Source organism: Rhopilema esculentum, chromosome 15, assembly GCF_057945365.1.
Source record: "Rhopilema esculentum isolate cy_ngs chromosome 15, ASM5794536v1, whole genome shotgun sequence".
Taxonomy (NCBI): Eukaryota; Metazoa; Cnidaria; class Scyphozoa; order Rhizostomeae; family Rhizostomatidae; genus Rhopilema; species Rhopilema esculentum.
This window is the reverse complement of record NC_142829.1, coordinates 9,873,056-9,892,347: the sequence shown is the minus strand read 5'-3', so window position 1 is coordinate 9,892,347 and position 19,292 is coordinate 9,873,056. Positions and strand designations below refer to the sequence as shown.

General features: G+C 37.7%; 1 protein-coding gene across 1 annotated transcript; it reads left to right on the top strand.

The window, feature by feature from the left end:
• The first annotated feature begins 4,918 nt into the window (after positions 1-4,918).
• On the top strand, positions 4,919-19,152 carry LOC135685191 (patched domain-containing protein 3-like). The gene is made up of 6 exons (XM_065201033.2): positions 4,919-5,077; positions 11,526-11,808; positions 12,589-13,734; positions 15,203-16,154; positions 16,415-16,552; positions 17,033-19,152. Exons 1-6 carry the CDS (start codon positions 5,037-5,039, stop codon positions 17,155-17,157), a joined length of 2,685 nt encoding a protein of 894 aa, XP_065057105.2. The 5' UTR covers positions 4,919-5,036; the 3' UTR covers positions 17,158-19,152.
• Positions 19,153-19,292: the final 140 nt, after the last annotated feature.

Below are 19,292 nucleotides of genomic sequence, written 5' to 3'. Positions count from 1 at the left end.
TTTGGACTTCAGTAAAGCTTTTGCTACTGTACATCATCACAAAAGCTTTTTTTTCTAGACATGTACAGTATCTGCCAGCAAACATATATTCGAACAGCCAACGAAGAAAAAAAAGTGTACTTAAAAGGCATGTGTCGTGAACATGATTATGCAATATAATTATATAAAAATATAAAAATATAATGCAATATAATTATATTTTTTGTTTAGTACAAAGCACGGAATCGAGGGTGAACTTTCACGGATGTAAAAATTCAAGAAGAAGAAATGAAAAGTCACGAAACAATGGAATTCCATTCCAAAATTATTGTTTTATTAACTGCACAATTTATCGACAAAGCGTGTCTTAACCGACAATTTAGCAAAACCTGGGGGCATTTGCCTCGCTCACTCCACCAATTTCCGTCTGTGCACTGTTTAAGCGTTATATAGAGTCTCATCGGGTGTCTTCGTTGCACTCAATACAACAAACACTGGCAAGTGGACATATTTGTCACCAGATGATCGGAGTCATGGTGTAAGCTCATTAGCCATTAAGCCAGCTTCATTTTGCTGAGCAAGATCCAACAAAGGATATATTGCTAGCGCCAAATTCTCCCGTGTGCAGCAGTAAATTTGGAGCGCCACTCTCTAATGAGTGCCCCCTTTTTTGAGCAAAAATCTGAATGCCTGCTACTCTCCAATGAGCGTTCTCACTCATTCCAGTGAATGCCCCTCTGAATGAGTGCCCCCTTTTGGTCGCAAAAAGATAAATGAGCGCGCCCGGCACACATTTGAGAAAATAGAGTACTCGTGGCAAAAAGTTCGAAAATCAAACATAGGTCATAGGTGGTGAACGAAAGCATTTTGATTTCTTGACGAAGGAACGACAGGCTGCTATGAAATTCGTACATTTCTCCTGGTCAAAAAATTCTAGTGTGTGCCGTGCTTTAGAGTCGACTCAGGGGTCCCACAAGGAACTCTTCTGGGACTATTGGTGCTTTTTTATCAACGTTATGGGCAGTGGAGTTGAACATTCACGTATCTTATTAAGTTTTTGGTACTGCAATTCACGTATCTGCTCATTTGCAGATTATTTTCTACTATTGTTCGAAGTAAATTATGAAAATTGACATAAAAAGCTACATCGTGAGTTGAATACTGTCAAGAAATGGACAAATAAATGGCAAATGCAATCTAATGTTGGAAAGTACTACAAACTGCAAGTCCCAGGGAAGAAAACCAATTTCCCCTGTTTACACAGTTTAAACGATGAAATCCTAGACAGTTTCCAACATCACCAATACCTGGGAGGAGTTCGACCAAAATATAAAATTGGTAGATCCTTGGTAAATCCTTGGGTTTACCAAGAGGAAAGCTTCATGCACCCAAAGGAGCTTACTACACTCAGACTAGTCAGACTTAGCTAGAATACGCTTCAGTGAGTTGGGACACACACCTTAAAACTCAAAAGGAAGCGACTGAGCGAGTGCAAAAGAAATAAGCTAGATTCTCAGCCAAGGTATATTCACGGGAAGAGAGTTCAATGACTGAATTACTCAGAGATCGTTTGTGGTCGTCTCTAAATTTTAAATTAATTTGTAGACAGATCAGGTTTGTTATGCAAATGAAAAAATTTTGAATAAAACATAACTTGGAATTTTCATTTTGATTATGTAACGAAGTAAGCCTTCTCTTTTCTTCCTCCCCTCTTTTCTTGACTCTTCTCTTTTTGAAAAGCCAATTTGGAACAGCTTTAGCAATGGTGAGAAGAATGCATGCTATACCTTAATTGTAAGAAATGTTTAAAGAGTTAAGATGAGCAAAAAAGATATTTTTGATGCAATTTTGTCTGCTTTCAGACTTTAATTGCGAACATTAATGAATATCTTATCACGGCTCTAAAAATTCAATCCGTTGATGTTAATGTGGATATTTGGTCTTCATGCTCAAATCATTTGCATAGAAAGATGACAGTTTAATTTACAATGTTAAGATTTTTATACTGTATAATAACGCACCCTCGAAATTTTCTCACCGTTTTCAATTTTTTTTAGATCCCGGTCTTACCGCGTGAGTGTATTCGCCATTTTCATCACATAAAATTAGTAATAATAGTGAATTGTCTTTGGACAATCATGATTCAAATTACTTTGGGCTGTTGTTGAAAATTTTTCACTTTTATGAAATCAATCTTGATTCCAGAGGACAAAGATACATTTATTGAGTTCGAGGGTGAATATGAATGCCTTCGTGCCGTTTTGATAATTACGTTGGCGATCACCGCCGAATCTAAGGCTGAACAGTGAGTGCATCTTTGACGGGATTATGAACCATTCCTAGATTCAAGGTGAGTATATAATTGATTTTGTCTAAATGTAAAATGTCTAAAGCGCTTTGGGTGGGGAGAGGTAAAAACGTAATTTACCTGAATCTCGACACGAAATTTAGCGATCATTTGCGAGATGTTTTTTTATATTATTCTTTGCGATTGAGTGATAAATAGCAACAGTGGCGCCAATATAGGTTAAATAGCAACGCATGATGATGAACTGGACAAAAAATAAGGTGGAAATTCGCTCTGTAGAGGCGTGCAATGTCTTTTGTAGACAATGTGGTAAAAACACGCTGAAATGGCGAAAATGGGCCTAATTCTAGCTGCGAAGCGATTTTGTTGTGAGAATCCTGTATACTGATTGGCTTAGAACATGGTAGCGAACAGAGCTCTCAGCCAATCAAAGATTTGACCGCTATGCTGTCGATGGCCAGAAGAAGAGTTACAAGAAATTAGTCGAAATCCAACACACTTTGGATATGGGTACTAGAGGGATGCCTGCTGTGGCCACTCTTACTCAGGGTTCATGCAGATTGTATGGTGGAAGAGAGTCTGTTTAACAATGTCTAAGTAAGGTTCACAGTCAGCGGGTTAAAAAGCGGATTCTAGAAGTTAGGAAGTTAAGTTAATGAATATTCAGTACAGAAAAGGTCAGGACAGCAACTTATTGATAAAGTCATCGTTTAATCGGAAGTATATCATTAACATAAGAACAATATAAAGAGAACCAAAATCGTGAAGATTGGCAAGATCAGTCGTAATATGAAAACAAGATCAGTGGAAAAAAGGAGAACAGGAAATTAGAATACAACTGTGAGCATACTGATCAAGAAAGGAATAGAATAACAAGTATCTGTGGTTAGAAGTACGTTTATTAGAAGAAGGGAACTAATAACCAGTAGATTAGATCATAATAGTTGAAGGCTTTGCCGTAGAGACACAGATATCGCTCAAAGAACAAAAACAGAGCACAGAAGCATGTAAGATTAAAAGAAGCATGTAAGAATATAACAGCTAACGATAAAGTTCTACTAATAAGAATGAAGTTTATCATAGATAGCTTTTATCATAAAAAAAAAAATTGCCAGGGCATAAATTTACGCAAGGCAAACTTTTAAATCTTAAAAGGAAGAATGAAAGGTAGAATAACAAGAAATGGAATGAAGACGTATTATAAAATCAGGGATCAGATGCATGTTGACATAGAACATGCAGCCTTCGAAATACAGTTGATGGGATAGAGCTACTGGCAAAAATAATTCAGCCAATATAGCCCCCGTTTCTACTGTACTTGCTGTAAAGAGGACAAAAAACTGAACCATCAGAGTCAGATAGGATTTTCGATAAAAATTCGATGAAACATTTTGTGCTTAACATTGTGCCGCACCGCGACGACTTGCATGATGAAGCTATCCACAAAATTTGCCTTATTCTGTGCCTATTTCAGTTCAGTACCTTGGTTATAAGTTCAATGCCTTACGTTTAAGTTATAATGAAATGCTTGTTTGCCAAAAAAAATTTTGGGATCCTTGGAAGGCCTTGCCATTTCAAGCAAAAAGGCAGATAGGCGCTGAACATGACAATAGCAGATTTATATTAGTAGCAAGAATATCTAGCAAGTGAATTGCGAATCATACATTAATTTTTAAGATTAACTTTATAAGAATGTTGAGGCAAAAATGTTGTTGTTTCGTGTGTTTTTCCGTCGATGCAGCACAAATAGCTTAGTTTCCTTGTTAAAATAAAGATATATATTGGAGGCTCAGCCTCCTTTAGCAAGACAGTATATGTTAGAGTCTGTGAATAGTTTGAATGATTCACATAAACAACAGAGAACCTTTAACACAAATCAAGGATATAGAGTGTAGCCATGGGTGTGCTCTTGTGTGTGGCTTCTAGATGTTCCCCACAGTACAGCCCCCTTTCTAACTCTACTTAGGACGACACCCCTAGTAGCGGCATTGTACGTTTAAAAAAGTCATAGTTTAATCGAGCGTATGCATTATCAAGACATAGTGCAAGCCGTGGAGAAGTGGATAGAAATTGGGGTCAGGGGGCTTAACACCTACCCCAAAGTAAAACTTTTCCTGATCGAGCCATTTTGTTAACCACCCCCTCTTCATAAGACACTCCCACTTCTTTGCGTCATCTGCCATTCTAATCATCCAGCAATTTCTCCTCAGACTTCCAAGAAACGGTCCATTTGACTAATGTAGGGGGGGGGGTGTCGCATCTTCCCCAGATCCTTCCGTGGTGCTGCCTCGGGGCATGCTTTTTTGAAATACATGGAGTACGCTATAAGTAGAATGTATAAGTTATGCGAGATGGTTAATTAGGAGAGATAAATATTTGAAGCCCTTTTTCAAGGAATAGAAGTGTTTTGCAGGCACAACATGAACTATTGTAAAATTTATCTTTATTACAAACAAATCCGAAGATTAGACCGAACTCAGCTGTATTTTGATACAGATTAGAATAAAAAAGCCAGGCAGATTGTCCGGATCTAAAAGAACATTTGACGACAAAATACATATTCAAATGCTTATTGTTTCCTCTGTTTTAGTCAAATGAATATTTAATTCGTTTGACCTGCTAGGAGGAGCAGTTGATTGCATACGCGAAATGTTCACTGTATGATTCACAAGCCACTTCGCTCGACCAAGCACAACAACAGTGTATGGCAGATACAGTGTAATGAATTTGTCAAGAAATTAGGTCAAGAATGGAGAGCCGGGTTGAAATGGAGAAAAACCAAACAAAACGGTAAGTGAAGTCCTATGGCTGCAGGTACTTTAACCAAATCTGCAGGTAGACACAGCGATGCTTGTTTTAAAAGTTATTTAAACTCGCAACACTGTAGATAAAAGACAGACGGATGATAAAGTGCATGCATATGTTGCAATTAGAAACCAAAATTGGGTTTGCAAGTGTGTTCCTTTGTGTTTTTATCATTTGTCGAATGATGTCTTCTCAGCTTGCTTCAAATCTCTGGTGTGCACTAAAACGGCCACCAGCACGGGAAAAGACGCCAGCATTGTTCAATTTTCACTAACACTATAAGGCCAATTTACGTAAAACCCAAGTAAAACCAAGTACGTCACTGTGAAACCAACCGAAACTCAGGTAAACGCTATAAAACCAACTGAAACCCAGTAAAACCTTGTGAACATGGTGTCTAGTTCACTGTTTCTTTAAATTTCGTCAATCTTTGCATAAGTATACGAGAAGGGGTTGATTTTTAATAGACAGTTCCTTACAGAAATATGCGTGTGTTTTGCGCATGTCAGTTTATTACTATGTTATTAAAAAAGGGGGACCGTGCTATTGATGAGTTTTGTCTGTAAAGTACGAGACATGTTATTAAACGCCAGTATTAACCGCAAATTTGTCGATCATAATGAATTTTTAGTTTGTCATATCGAGTCAAATTAATATCGAGTCCGTCAACGTAATCACTCTAAGAAAGCAAAATTAAACAAAACTATAATATCAAGCAAATCTTTATCTTGTTTTATGAATTTTGTGTCATTGTAATTAAATTTTTGGTGACGGCCCTGTTGCAATTTTGAGATTTTCGCTTCTCTAAAATGGCCTTGTCAGTGCTCATTTCAATTTAATTGCTGCAACCTGCAAAAGTTTTTACTTTGTCACTGTTGAACATTTTTCATAACAGCGCACTTCATTATGAAAACGCTCTTTATCACAGAACCCAGGGCTCGATTTGCCACCACCAAAAAAACAGTGATAAACCAATTTGCACCCCAGATTATAAATTCGAACAAAAAGCAATTTCTCTCATGTTAGTAATCTTAGAAACGTTTCATAAAATGTAGCTGTAAAAATATAAATGTTGAAATAAGAAGATCATTGAGAACGTCTTGTTACACATTGCTAAAAGGATGTGGAGCGATATATTCTTCTCTGGAAGATCCAGAGATCAGCAAATTTTTTTTCTTGAATGAAGAGTTAATGTGCCTCGAGATATTTAAAGGGGAGGGGGGTAAGTTTGCCGAAGTATGCACTTAATAAAGGGCAGTTTGCAAAAGTAGCAATGTTCTTTTATCTGCAAGAAGTTTATAACTGCGAATAGCCGAAAAAGTGAAGAGGCTGGGTGAGTCGTAGCCCCTAGTTGTCTCCAAACAATGTTCTTTTATGGGCAGCTGTAAACATGATGTGCCGTTTCAGACATGGAGTTAAATTAAATTAACGGGTTCACGTTTTAGCTTTGCAAGCATTAAATTGAAGACAGTAGAAAATGCTTCAATTGTTCATCGAACATGTAAGATGAGTCATCGATACCTTCCCACAACTGGCAAATGGGTGCACGGTAAAAAGTGTTTCAGGCAGTCTTGTGTGTCATCTAAATGCAGCCTATGAAATGTTTTGTCGAGAGATAATGCAGTTAGATAAAGATAATTCTACGCAAGTGAAATTACTATATTTCAATGTTGAATGTATTTTATAAACAAGGCCCTGCGTGATTGTTACATGAAACCGCTGGATGACCTGAGAAAGCAAACTTTCCCATTAACAAAATCCTGTCATTCTTAGATATAGATAAAGAACTGGATAAAGAAAATAAAAGTTCCTTATCATTTGACAATAGTACACGCCAATGGCCAAACATCAATGATCAAAGCACAAGGGAAAATATTCGGAAATTCCTCCGAATTTTAATGTGTAAGAATCCACGTTTTAGGATCGGCTCCCATCTCCAAAATCATAAGAAAACGATGGTTAGGTTTTCTGCAAATGAGAATTCATTAATGATGCGTAATAGATTTTTCTGTATCGCTTTTGATTTGTTTGCAAAGTCTGCAGTCACAAACTACGTTTTTCAAAATTATCACCTTACTCTTTCATTGCTGTACAAAATTTGTTTTTAATTGTCATCTGGAAAAGAATGCCAAATACGCTGTTCTATTTATCGGGGTACCATGATTAACTGTGTTTACATATATACAAAAATATGTAATAAAGACACTTGCTTAAAAGTATATATGGATTACGTCCTAGAAAGTAGTAAAGGGAGGCTGTGATGTATGGAACGTCTAGAAGACACACCCAAGGCCACACCCACGGTCACCATCTGGATTTCTCTTGCATAGGCCACATTTCACTGTATGGAAATTTCCTTGCATGTTTTATCATGTATCGTTATAAATCTATCATTTTCAGCAAAGTTTCGAACCTGGAACTCAGGAATCTTTATATGCGATTCTCAGGAGCATAAAATCTATTTAACTGCATCGCAATAGATGGCATAGTTTCATAAACCTAAAAGCAGAGGTCTCTGTGATACCTCATTAGATGCGAATTTGGACAGATGCGAAAATACTATCGAAGGCCTAAATGCGAAAATGAATGTTATGTGAAATGTTGTGATCAAGATTAATTAAAGAGCAGATAACTCTTGCAACATAGTGAAGTTGCTCTTCGCCTAACACTTCTAAGAGTATGATACAATCAATGATTTAGATTGGCTGTCAAATCTAATACTTCTTATTCTTCCCTTTGATTGTTCTCAACTGGTACTCAGAAGGGCCCTTGAAGTTACCAAGATGACGCGGATTCTCGTAGAACTCTCGGGATTCAGCGTTTTGGATAATGCTGCGTTTCACAGTTTTGTTTCGTATTATATCTTTTTATTTTTCACAGTACCGCGATCACAACAATAAAGATACCTGGAACTATACCGAAAATAGATTCAAGCTAATTTATTTCAATCTTAATGTAGAATAAGACAACAATTACATGGAATGAAAAGTGTTGATTTGGATAAATCAGGATGAATTTGAAGATTGCAGGCAAGGTGGAAGAGAAAAGCAGGAGGGGCTCCTCTTCAAAAGAATATATTTTTTCAGCTATCAAGGAACTCCATTACATTATATTTTAATGTTCTTTAACTTTCTTTTCTACAGATCTTACCTTTGCATTCATTCAAACCTTTGGCCTGCCAATGAGTATAATGCTTTGCAAAGAAAAACAAGCCATTGCAAGACAGTTCTTAAAAATATCAAAAATTAGAAACGGTTACCCCCCGGTTTGAGACTTCTTTTTACACGCCACTGGGAAAACATGGTTAAACTCTACATCTGTGTTACAAAGTTACTGGACATTGAACTTACCTGGAACGTCGTCTGAAAATGACATTTTGAGTCTCCACTGATAATTAAACTCGCAACACTGTAGATAAAAAACAGACGGATGATAAATGTTGTAGGGGGTGCGATACCCCCCCCCCCCCCAATATTTCTGTCTCCTTCGGTAAATTTGGTTCCATTCGGTAAAAAAATTTTTGGTAGTCAGCAGTAACAAATTAACGCCAAGATTTTACTTTATTTATCTCCTTAATATCAGTACTTATCTTCTTCTCAGTAGCGTAGCGGGGGGAGGCAAGGGGAGCGGCCGCTCAGAAAGTCGGTGTCTGAGAAAAATGCAAATTTGCAATAGAATTAGTACCTTAAAGGTGGACTTTATATTTTGGACAATATTTAAACGTTTTTAAAGACTGCAAACGGCTGTAAGAAATATTCTGAAATGTATTTCAAGCTAATCTGAAGGGCGTCGTCGCAAAAATTTTCTGCTCGCTTCGCTCCCACAGGGACCCTCCTTTATAACTCTACAGAATGTTCAACAATTAATTCCACGTTATAGGATTTAAATAGAAAAGTCTTTCACGTTCTTTAGACAATCCCGATAAAATAGAAACTAAAATGCTAAAGCGCTTCAATCCTTAAAAAAATTGGATTCTGAAATGCTTGTCGGGGATTTTGCTCCAAAGAGAACGGAATTAGTTTAAAACATTTGAATCCTGTTTGTTATTTTTAGATATTTGATTAAAACTGTGGAGAATCAGTTTTTACACGTAGTGCTTCCTCGCCTTACACAATTCAGAATGTAAACGTTAGATAAATTGTCAAGGAAATAGGCAGTTGTAGAATGGGGTCAGCTACAAAAAGCCAGATATGACGTTGTATAAAGCAAAATTGCCAAGTAAAAAAGCCACAGCTTTTCTAAACGCTTTTGCAAAATGGGGTATTTTCCTTAATTCTTAAGGGTGTCAAACATTTTCTCCTCTTTGCCCTTTCAATCTTCCAAACCTGGCTACGCCACTGCTTCTTATCGTCTTTACCTTAAAGTTAAAAACTTATCTTAAAGTTAGAATTTTAAAATGGGCGTTTCCATAATTTACAAGTGACCTGAAGGGTGTGGCACCAAAATTAGTGTCTAACACCTCCCCCCCTCCCCCCAATCATTGTTGCTTAGATCCGTCCCTGGTCATTATGTAAAAACGAATCGTTCCAATAATATCAGAACACAAATTTAAGCTAAAATCTAACTAAAAGTAGTCATTACTGTGCTTTCCAAAGTAATTAGGGCAATATTTTGAAAAATAAGGCGCTTGACGATTGTAGGGAGGTTCCTGAAAAGAAAGGAATTTAGCATGGGAACAAACAAACAAGGCAACCTAGGCCATACCAAGGCCACGCCTTGTTTTCTTTTTGCAAATCGTATGGGTAGTTTTTGATCATTGAAGGCAAGAAGGGGACAAACACATTTCACCCCAACCTTTTTCGCCCCAGCCAAGACCTTTCATGAAAGTACTTTCGAGCAATTTGTCTACGAGTGTCATCATGACATGCTAGGCCAGTACACATCAAGCAAATATATGAAGATAAGTGATTACAAGGACCACCGGCTTATGATAGGGTACAGAAAGATAAGCAGAAGTTTTGCTTGTTGCCATGTAATTTTACAAGCTTTGGACACCTACAGAGCGCGCTTATTTTACCTTGAAAGTGCTCTGTGTCAATCAGACTGACCTAGGGAAGATATAAGATTACTGCAATTAAGACTTCTGCCCATGAAAACTACAGAACCATGTGTAGATAGAACCGTAGCGAGAAGGAAGTTATTTGGGGGGAGGTGGTCGTAATTGAAAGTATGGGGCCAATTTCTTCAGAAAATGATTTTTGCAGAACTGCCCCTCTGGATTCTCTTCTGCAATCCCCTTTGATTCTCTTTATTATCCAGCAACATCCGCTCTGTCGATGCTTGGTTGGTTGTCAGAACTCTGTTGGTATCGTCTTTCCTTCATAAGGATCCCGTATTTCATTCTAGTAACAAAATAAAAAAAACATTCAACAACAGTCCTGAAATATCTTCAATTTACCAAGCTAGATTAACAAGAGTAACATCTTAACTAATGCTTGCCAAAAAACTAAAACAAAACCCTTAAGGGGGGGGGGTGGTTAATTGTCAACCTCTATTCACAAGTGACATTTGTCACGTTGCAAAAATGCAGCTGCTATTTGCACTACATTTCATCATTTCCGCACTATGCTCTATTTTAAAGCAAGTATTCACTTGCTGTAGCTTCAGGATAGATCCCCTAATCAACGCAGTTATTCGTAAAAGAAGCTGAAATTCTACCTGTTTCACTTTCAGGCATGATGGTAACTTTAATAAATTGATTTGGAAACTGCTAGACCACGCTTATGTTGGAGTTTTTGGGCTAATTGAGCAAATCAGCTGTTTTCGTGTGACAAACACCATCGGTGCCTTTATACAGCACAGGTTTTTATCTAAAAACGAATCTTGATAGCAACGTTTGAAGACAAGGCGATTGTAGAAGCGAGTTGTGGGATTGCAAACTTTATAACTTAATCAACTGAAGACAAACTTGGACAGTTTAATACTATTCAATTTCTTACAGATTAGAACAGGTAAAGGGGAGGAAAGAGGACTTAAGACTGCTGTATTCTAGATTATTTAGCATTTTATCCAAACCTTATATTAATGTGTTCTGAATGATGACTTGTTAGCTACTTGGTCAACTCGAAAGATTCTTCATTAGGAGAGGTGTATTTGATGTTCTGCTTCTGTTTTGCTTAGAGACGCTCTTTAATATCGACAAACGTCTGCAAACATCTAGTGTAACATGATGTGTTACATGCTACATAATTAGAATTTCCCTCTCTGTTGTACTCAATCCGATGCCGCATCAACAGAACAGTATTCGCTGCTCTGTTGTGCCTTTCCCTGAGTTTCACATTTAATGCGATCATTTATCGATTTATAGCAACCCTGTTTTACACATTGAGCATAATGTTTCAGTTACAGTTGAGAAGAGCTTATAGGACTTATTCCTACAAACTTCGGATACGTGAAACAGCAACGATACCGATGTTACTCTTATTTACCCTAGGAAAGGCGCCATGGCTTCCTGTTGGCATCGATGGATATGCATTGCAGCAAAGTTTCATCACAATTTGGAGACACTTTTCTTCAAATATGGCTACTTCATAGCTGGCAACCCATTGGCAGTTATTGCTGTGTGCATCATTTTCACAGGTGCTTTTGGGTGGGGATTCTTGTGGTTGAAAATCGAGAGCAGAACTGAAAAGTTATACGTTCCTAAAAACAGCAGAGCCAAAAACGATTTGGATGCAGCTGACAAGTTGTTTATAGTTCAAACGCGCATTATTCATGTGAGTTTAAAAGCATCGGAAGTCAATTGAGCAAACTGACTTTGTGAAGCTCTGTTGTTAAGTCTGACAACTTTCGGCCATCTGTCTATTATGAAAATATGTAAATGTCCAACCTGCAGGCCGGAATATGGTCAATTAAGCCTACTTGATAAAATATAGTGTCATTTACGATCGTGTTGTTCTTGTTGCTCGTAGTGATATCAAACAACAATTTTTTTTAATCAGTAACGTCATGAAAATTAAACGATGGGGAAACAGCTCATTGTATCAACAATAGCAAAATGACAGGTAATACGAAACTTACTTTTGGGATCAAAGCTGAACCCAAAATTACATGCAAATTTTACGCAACTTTCAAAAAATGTCAAAACCCAAAAATAACGCTACCCAAACCAACAGGGTATTGCTTTCTTGACGAGATGGGGGAAAACATAGATAAATGGAAATATTTTGAAACATCAACATACTCAACCAAAAGCTTTAAAGTAAACAAAATAACTGACTTACAAATATTCAATAGATAATAAAATTTATTTTTGCTAGTCCTGTCAAGAACTAATCTACAGCAGGCAAATAAAAGGTTCAGGCTGTTGGAAGCTTGAAGGAAATGTTTATCGATCGCCTAATTTCTCAAATTCAAAAGCCTTTTTTAACCGTAATAGAAAGGCAAAGTAAATCTTTGTTTTTGAAGTAGTTGATTGAAAAAGTTATCAAGTAGGGTAGATTTCTTGCACGACTCCATGCAGTTTCCTCTCTGCCATTATAATATCCTTCTTGCAGGTCATCATTTCAAGAAAGGATGCAAGAAATATGCTCACAAGAGAAGCTTTTGAAGCTGGTCTGGAACTGATGCAAGACATTGTCAACAACACTGCCATTGAGACAGTTTGCATTAAAGGGAACATAAGTGAGCAACCTTCGCTAAGTGCAGCGACAGCGCAGTGTCTGAGAACAGATCCTTTTCAATTGTTTAAATACTCACAGGGTGAAATTGCCAATGGGAGTATTGCCGGAAGAGTTAATGAATTGATGAGAAATGCAGACTACATCATGAAAAATGGAAGGCCATTATCAGCAAACATACACACGATGCTTGGAAGCATGAAGAAAGCACCCAATGGTACTATAATTTCAGCGCAAGCTCTTAGGATTGACATCCCGTCAAAATTTCCAAAAACGGACCAGGAATATGAAAGTATTCTTGACTGGGAAGGAAAGTTTCTTAAGTATATTGGCTCTGTCAAAGCAAAATTTGAAAAGAAAGGTTTCGATATCTATTACTTTACGTTTAAAAGTATTGACGATTCGATCAACGAGAGTACGAGTGGTGACATAGTTTTGATCACAATAACATTTACAATTATGTGCTCATTCACATGCATGTCACTGGGAAGATTTCGTAATCGAGTGACCGGACACGGACTGGCAGGAATGGCTGGACTCTTAGCTGTTACCATGGGAATCGGTAGCTCATTTGGGCTATTGATTATCTGCGGAGTGAAGTTTCTTGCCATGGTTGGTATATTGCCCTTCCTGATTTTGGGAGTTGCTATTGATGACATGTTTATAATTCTGGACGAACTAGACCGGACTGACTTTAACCTACCTACCAGAGAAATCATTGCAAAGGTCCTTGGGCGAGTTGGAGGCACCGTTACTATGACAACACTCACAGACCTTGTTGCCTTTGCGGTGAGCACAACCAGCGCCTTCCCAGCGATCCAATACTTCTGCGCCTTCGCTGCGGTTGGACTCACATTCTCGTATTTGATGATAATGACGTTTTTCGTGGCATTTTTGGTTTTTGATATTAAAAGAATCAAAGCTGGTAGATGGGATATAATTCCATTGTTAAGAAAGGCTGACTTCAAAATCGATGCAGAAACAGGGTTGATTGTAAGCACAAAACAGCAATTTTCTTCTCTTGTAAGTACCATTTTTAACTAATGTCTTTTTAAACCATTTAGAAGAATGCACTCTTATGAACACCGTATACTCTCTAATGAGCTCCAATGAGCGCCCTTCTCCAATAAGCGCCCCCTTTTGTGAGCGAAACGTTGTATGACGACCGCCATTAGCCAGTTTTAAAATGTATAGTAATTGCTTACACACTGAGGCAGAAGAGTTTTAATATCAATCGAAGTGGTACAAAATCTCTAAGGGAGGCTTCGATTGAGCCGCTAGATGAAAACCAAAACTACATCTTATGTAGTTACAGACTAGTCTACTCAAAATGTAAAAAGTCGGAAACTCTACAACTTAACAAATAACAGTTTATCCTTATCTCTTTCCCCTAAACCATTGCTTGTGTACCCTTACCAGTTTCAATTAGCATGAAAATTCGTAAAGGATCAAGCTTTTCTATCAAATAGAAAGTAATTGCCTTTAGATTGACAGCGCAAAAGTGAGCTGTGAATAATTACTTGGGCCTTTAAATTAAGTTCAATGTTGCAGTACATTTTGTCGGAAGACTTGCCCAAGGCACCTGAGCCAAGGAAAAAAGAAAAGGAAGAGAATTTTTGCCAGGCACCCCTTTCTCTTCAAACTGCTTCGACTTTCTAATTCCTAGGCTATGGTACCGATGGTAAGTTGAACTAGACATCCATTTTCCAAGACAAGGAATAATGACTTTGTTGTAAAAATATCATCGAAATATTTTATGATCAAGGTTTATCTAATCCTAGTTAAGGTTGGTCTTGCTAGTTCATACAGTATGTACATCATATCTTTAATTAGACAGGTTGAATCTAAGGCAGCTGTACAACTGAGATGGCCTGTTTTAACTCAAATTAATTTACAATATCAATAACTAATAAACATTGACTATTATAAAGGACAAATCGATTGAAAAGAGCTTAAAAAAACTGAACAGAAAAAACTAAAGCTGTTCTTTTTCGTTCTATTTATTCACTTTTGCATCACTTCATTGGTCACATACCTCATATGGTCACAACAAATGCATCAGTCCTTGTGGAAAAATAAACTTTAAATTGCCTTTCCCTGACTAGATATGCTCTTTCGTTGAGTAGTTTGCCAACAGGTAATTAACTCCCAGCAATGAGAGAGCAAATCCTCCAAAATCAAACTTATGATATTTAAAAATGGGCTGTCCCCCCCCCCCCCCCCCCGCCCGTCTTTTGCTTGTATTTTAGCAACAATTCTTTGTTGGGTAGAAAACTGACACTAAACGTTGCATTCGAAATTTACAATCTTTTGAAATATTTTTCTTTATCCAGACGCGATTAAACATTGAAAAAACGAGACCACTTTACTCAGATGCAATTCTGGTGCTCCAAAATTTATTTAAAAATATCGCCTTTAAAAATGGAAATATCATCAACTCTCAAAGAAAAATTCTATAGTATTGAGTAACGTTTCTTCTTTTTTGATTTAGATCATGAACATGCTTGGTCGAATTTTAACTCACAGAGTTGGCAAACTTCTTGTCATCTTGGGCAGTTTTGGTCTCCTCGCCGCCGGGATCATTGGTGCCTTGAGCATTACTGAAACATTCAATTTAAGAATGCTTGGTAAGGACGGCTCACAATACATTCAGTTTCTTGACAAGGAAAAGGAATACTTTGCTGACCCGATCCCAATTAGCATTGTCGTTCCAGGAGCATTTCGACTTGATACTGAAGAGAATCAGATAGAGTATTCTAAAATAAGTACATTGGCCATAAAAAGCCATTCAACAATGCTGCAACAGTCTATTGATTGGCTCAGAGAGTTTAGAGTCTGGTCAAAATCTCACAATAAGAGCACTATTGGCAGCGATTTCCTGACGTCACTTGGAGAGTTCCTTCTAATTCCCAGAAACAAACAGTATGCTTCTGACATAAAATTTTCCAGTGACAGAAGACAGATTTTAGCCACGCGGATTCACGTTTTTATGAAAAATACAGACGATTCTAGCAAGAGCAAAGATTGCATGTTAAACCTTCGAGAAGCATTAGACAAAAAAACCTCAATGAAGGCATACGCAGCAGCAGTTGCATTTCTATATTTCGAGCAATACGTCCTTATTGTACCAGAGACAACTCGAAACGTCGTTGTCTGCGGCATTACTGTCTTGATAATGACCGCACCCTTTCTACTGCATCCGGGAATTCTCCTGCTTATGGTTGTCAGTTTTACAGCCTTGATTTTTGAGCTTATGGGTATGATGGCATTATGGAGTGTTTCCTTGAATAGCATTTCAATGATCATTCTCACTATGGCTATAGGCTTCTGCGTCGATTACAGTGCCCATGTTGCGCATGCTTACGTCACATCGGATGCAAACGATGCGAAAAACGGCATTATAGGCTCGTTAACAACTACTGGTGCTAGCGTTTTCATGGGAGGTAAGGTTCCAAATTTTCTTAGACATTTTCTAAGATCGAGCGTGACATAATGTAATAAAACGAATCAGTTTTTATCGAATGCCGAACTCAATCTCTCGCTGATGTTTTGGCTATGTATTTGGTAATCAAACCTTTGTATCATATCTTCTATGAATAAATGCCAAACTAACTACCTACCTGTTTTCATGATATTGCTAATAAAACAGATTTACCTATCTATAAGCTTCTCAGAGTGACGTTCCATGTATTTTCGTTGACAGGTTTCAGCACGTTTCTTGGAATGCTTGTTACTGGTTTTTCATCGTCGGAAATCTTCCGCATCTTCTTCAAGATGTTTTTGGGAATAGTGGGCCTCGGTCTATTGCACGGACTTGTCATTCTCCCAACTTTTATAGCTAGTAAGTACATGGTTTTGCAGCTTATTTCTCTTGGCAACATTCGTTTGATTAAAGTAAACATAATGTAGCATAAGTGGCTCATGCATCGGCGTTGGTTTCAGAAGGACAAAATCGGAGAAATGACAATTTTGTTCCCTGCATCTTAAGTGACCTATACATATTAGCAACATATGGGTCACACGCGTTGCAAATACACTCTTTCCAGATATTACTAGAACTTTTGATTAAATACATTTTCGATTATTCCCGTAATGTTATTAGGCCTACATTCTATCCTTACATAACCTTGATACAGCATTAATCAAGTTGACACGTTTTTATCTTCTCTGTGAACCGAAAAGGCTAAATGATAATCTAGCAAGTCCAAACTGAGACTAAATAGCCAGAATTATCGACGGAAGCCCCCTTTGCTCAGCTGCACAAAAAATACGAGCTTTCGGATTTCCACCCTACAAACTAATCTTTGCAATTTCCTTTTAGCATTGAACATCTCACGGGTATCTCATGGGAAAAGAAGAGATGACAATGATGTTGATGGACAGGTAATCGACAACAAAGTGTGCGATCAAGGCGAGCGTATGAAGAACTTGACAGAAAAGGCATAGCATTTTTAGGGTGTAAAATTATTCAAATTCAGGTTTTAAAGGGTAATTCTTTTCTAGATGTATGTAATATAGGTGTATATAATGGAAGCCTTTGGAGAAGATTTTAGAATAGTTCTCTTTATGATATCTTTAGATCAAGCTAAACAATGAGACATTTTGTGAGACACTCGGGGCCCGTAGAAATTTCGTGGGATGACTGCGGAGCTAAGTGAGCTCTATGGAGAAAAAGAGGTTCTGGTCAGTGGCGTAGCCAGGGCCGCAGCAGTGGGGAAGTCTGGGGCGGAGCCCCCAGATTTTTTTTGGACCTCGCCCTTCAGACACTCGCAAATGCGGAAAACGCCCTTTTTGCAAAAGTTCCCTCCATCTTTTCATTAATGTTAGCTACGGTAAATAGCAAAGTATTTTACAATTGTTATTGACACAAGCATACAGTATACTACACCCCCCCCCCCCTAAATGAGTTTTACATCATTTTTGGACAAATCTCGAGGATCATATTTTAGAAAAGTAGGGGGGTCCGGACCCCCCTATTCCCTCCCTTGGGTACGCCACTGGTTCTAGTTATTGGGAAAACTTTTGAAACCATGCCTTTTAGAACCTCTAAAAAGCAGAGGAAATAGCCAACAGTAAATGTATCATATTTATATGAAATGTTTTTCAAAAAAATCATAAAGTTATCATAAAGTAGCTTACTTAGAAACAGTTTTTCGGTATGGAATTATAGGATATCTTACCACAACTTTCGCATGATATCTACATTCTAAACAAACATGAACGGAGACTTTGTTTAAATAAGGTTGCTAAGATGGTGTCAAGCTTTTCTGTTCTAAGTAAAGTTTTGAGAAAGTTATCTTCCTCAGATTCCTTGAACTAAAGCCTTTCCGAAAGCATTTCAGTTGGGTAAGATTTGAGGTAAAATAACCCGAATTAACAAAAACAGACTGAGTGTGTCTTGTGTAAGCAACACTAGTTGCTGAAGGATTTTGGATTGGCTTTAGGAAGCCTTTTAGTAAAGCCCCCTCTTATAATAGGAACCATTAACTTGAAGTTCAGGCAGACAGTTCTTAATTTTTCCAAAACTTTGAAGCTGGATTGTTCTTAATTTTTTCTTATATTTTTAGGGTGCAAGAAGAGCAATTTCTAGCATTCAGGCACCATTTTATTTGCCAACAAAATGAGCGAGGCCAATTTTGAGACTTGTGTTTTTGAAAAACTGTTCTCATGGAAAAGAGTAAATAGCCAAAAAGCCCACAATACAAAAAATTGTTTAGGACTCCCTTTTTATTGGAGGCCCTTAATTTTGCAACTAAGATGGCAGAAACTGCGTATGCCCCTGGGAAGAGCCAGCTCATTGAGGGTTTGAGACCAGTTCATCTCTTTCATCCCAAATTGTCGACAAGAGCTAACGTAAATTATCTTTCAAGACCATTGGCTCATTGTTTTTCAGCACTTTTAAGGGGGGCTTATAAGAAAGGGGGCTAAATTGAAAGAGAGGGCTCGATAAATATTTTGTAACAAAAACCATTTTCAGTGGTAGACTATTTGCTTGTTTTTTGCGAATAAAATCTACATCATTATTACTACAATATTACATTTTTACTTGTTATCTACATCATTTTAATTGTCATTGTCATGAATCATTCATTCTAAAATATCTTCTTGGGCCATGTCGTCTTCTGAAATCGAGCATTCGAAAAGATCGACTTCATCCTTCTGACTACCCATGGCCTGTAATTTTGTAAAAGGCTCTCGCATGGCCCGTGCTTAATGCACATTAAATTTTTGTCTTTGGATCCGCCGAGACTGGAAGAAACATGCTTTGAATTTTGATTTGGCGAGAAATAACGACCAATGAATAAAAGGAAAATCTCCGTTTTTTGTCAAGATCTGTTTGCATTTTTCAGCATACATCAAACAGGGGAAGAAAATTTTCCTTCATAATATTTTTGTGATTTGCTAAATAAGCCCCCACCTTCGAGTAACCCCCCTCCCGAATAAGCCCTCATTCAAATAATTTTTTTCAAAAAGTTCCCCCAAGGGCTTATTCGAGGACCTATGGTATGTTTTGGGTTCAGGCTTTCATTGCGATCGGGCGGCGCGCAGGCACGCGCATGCGCAGGCACGAAAATTACATT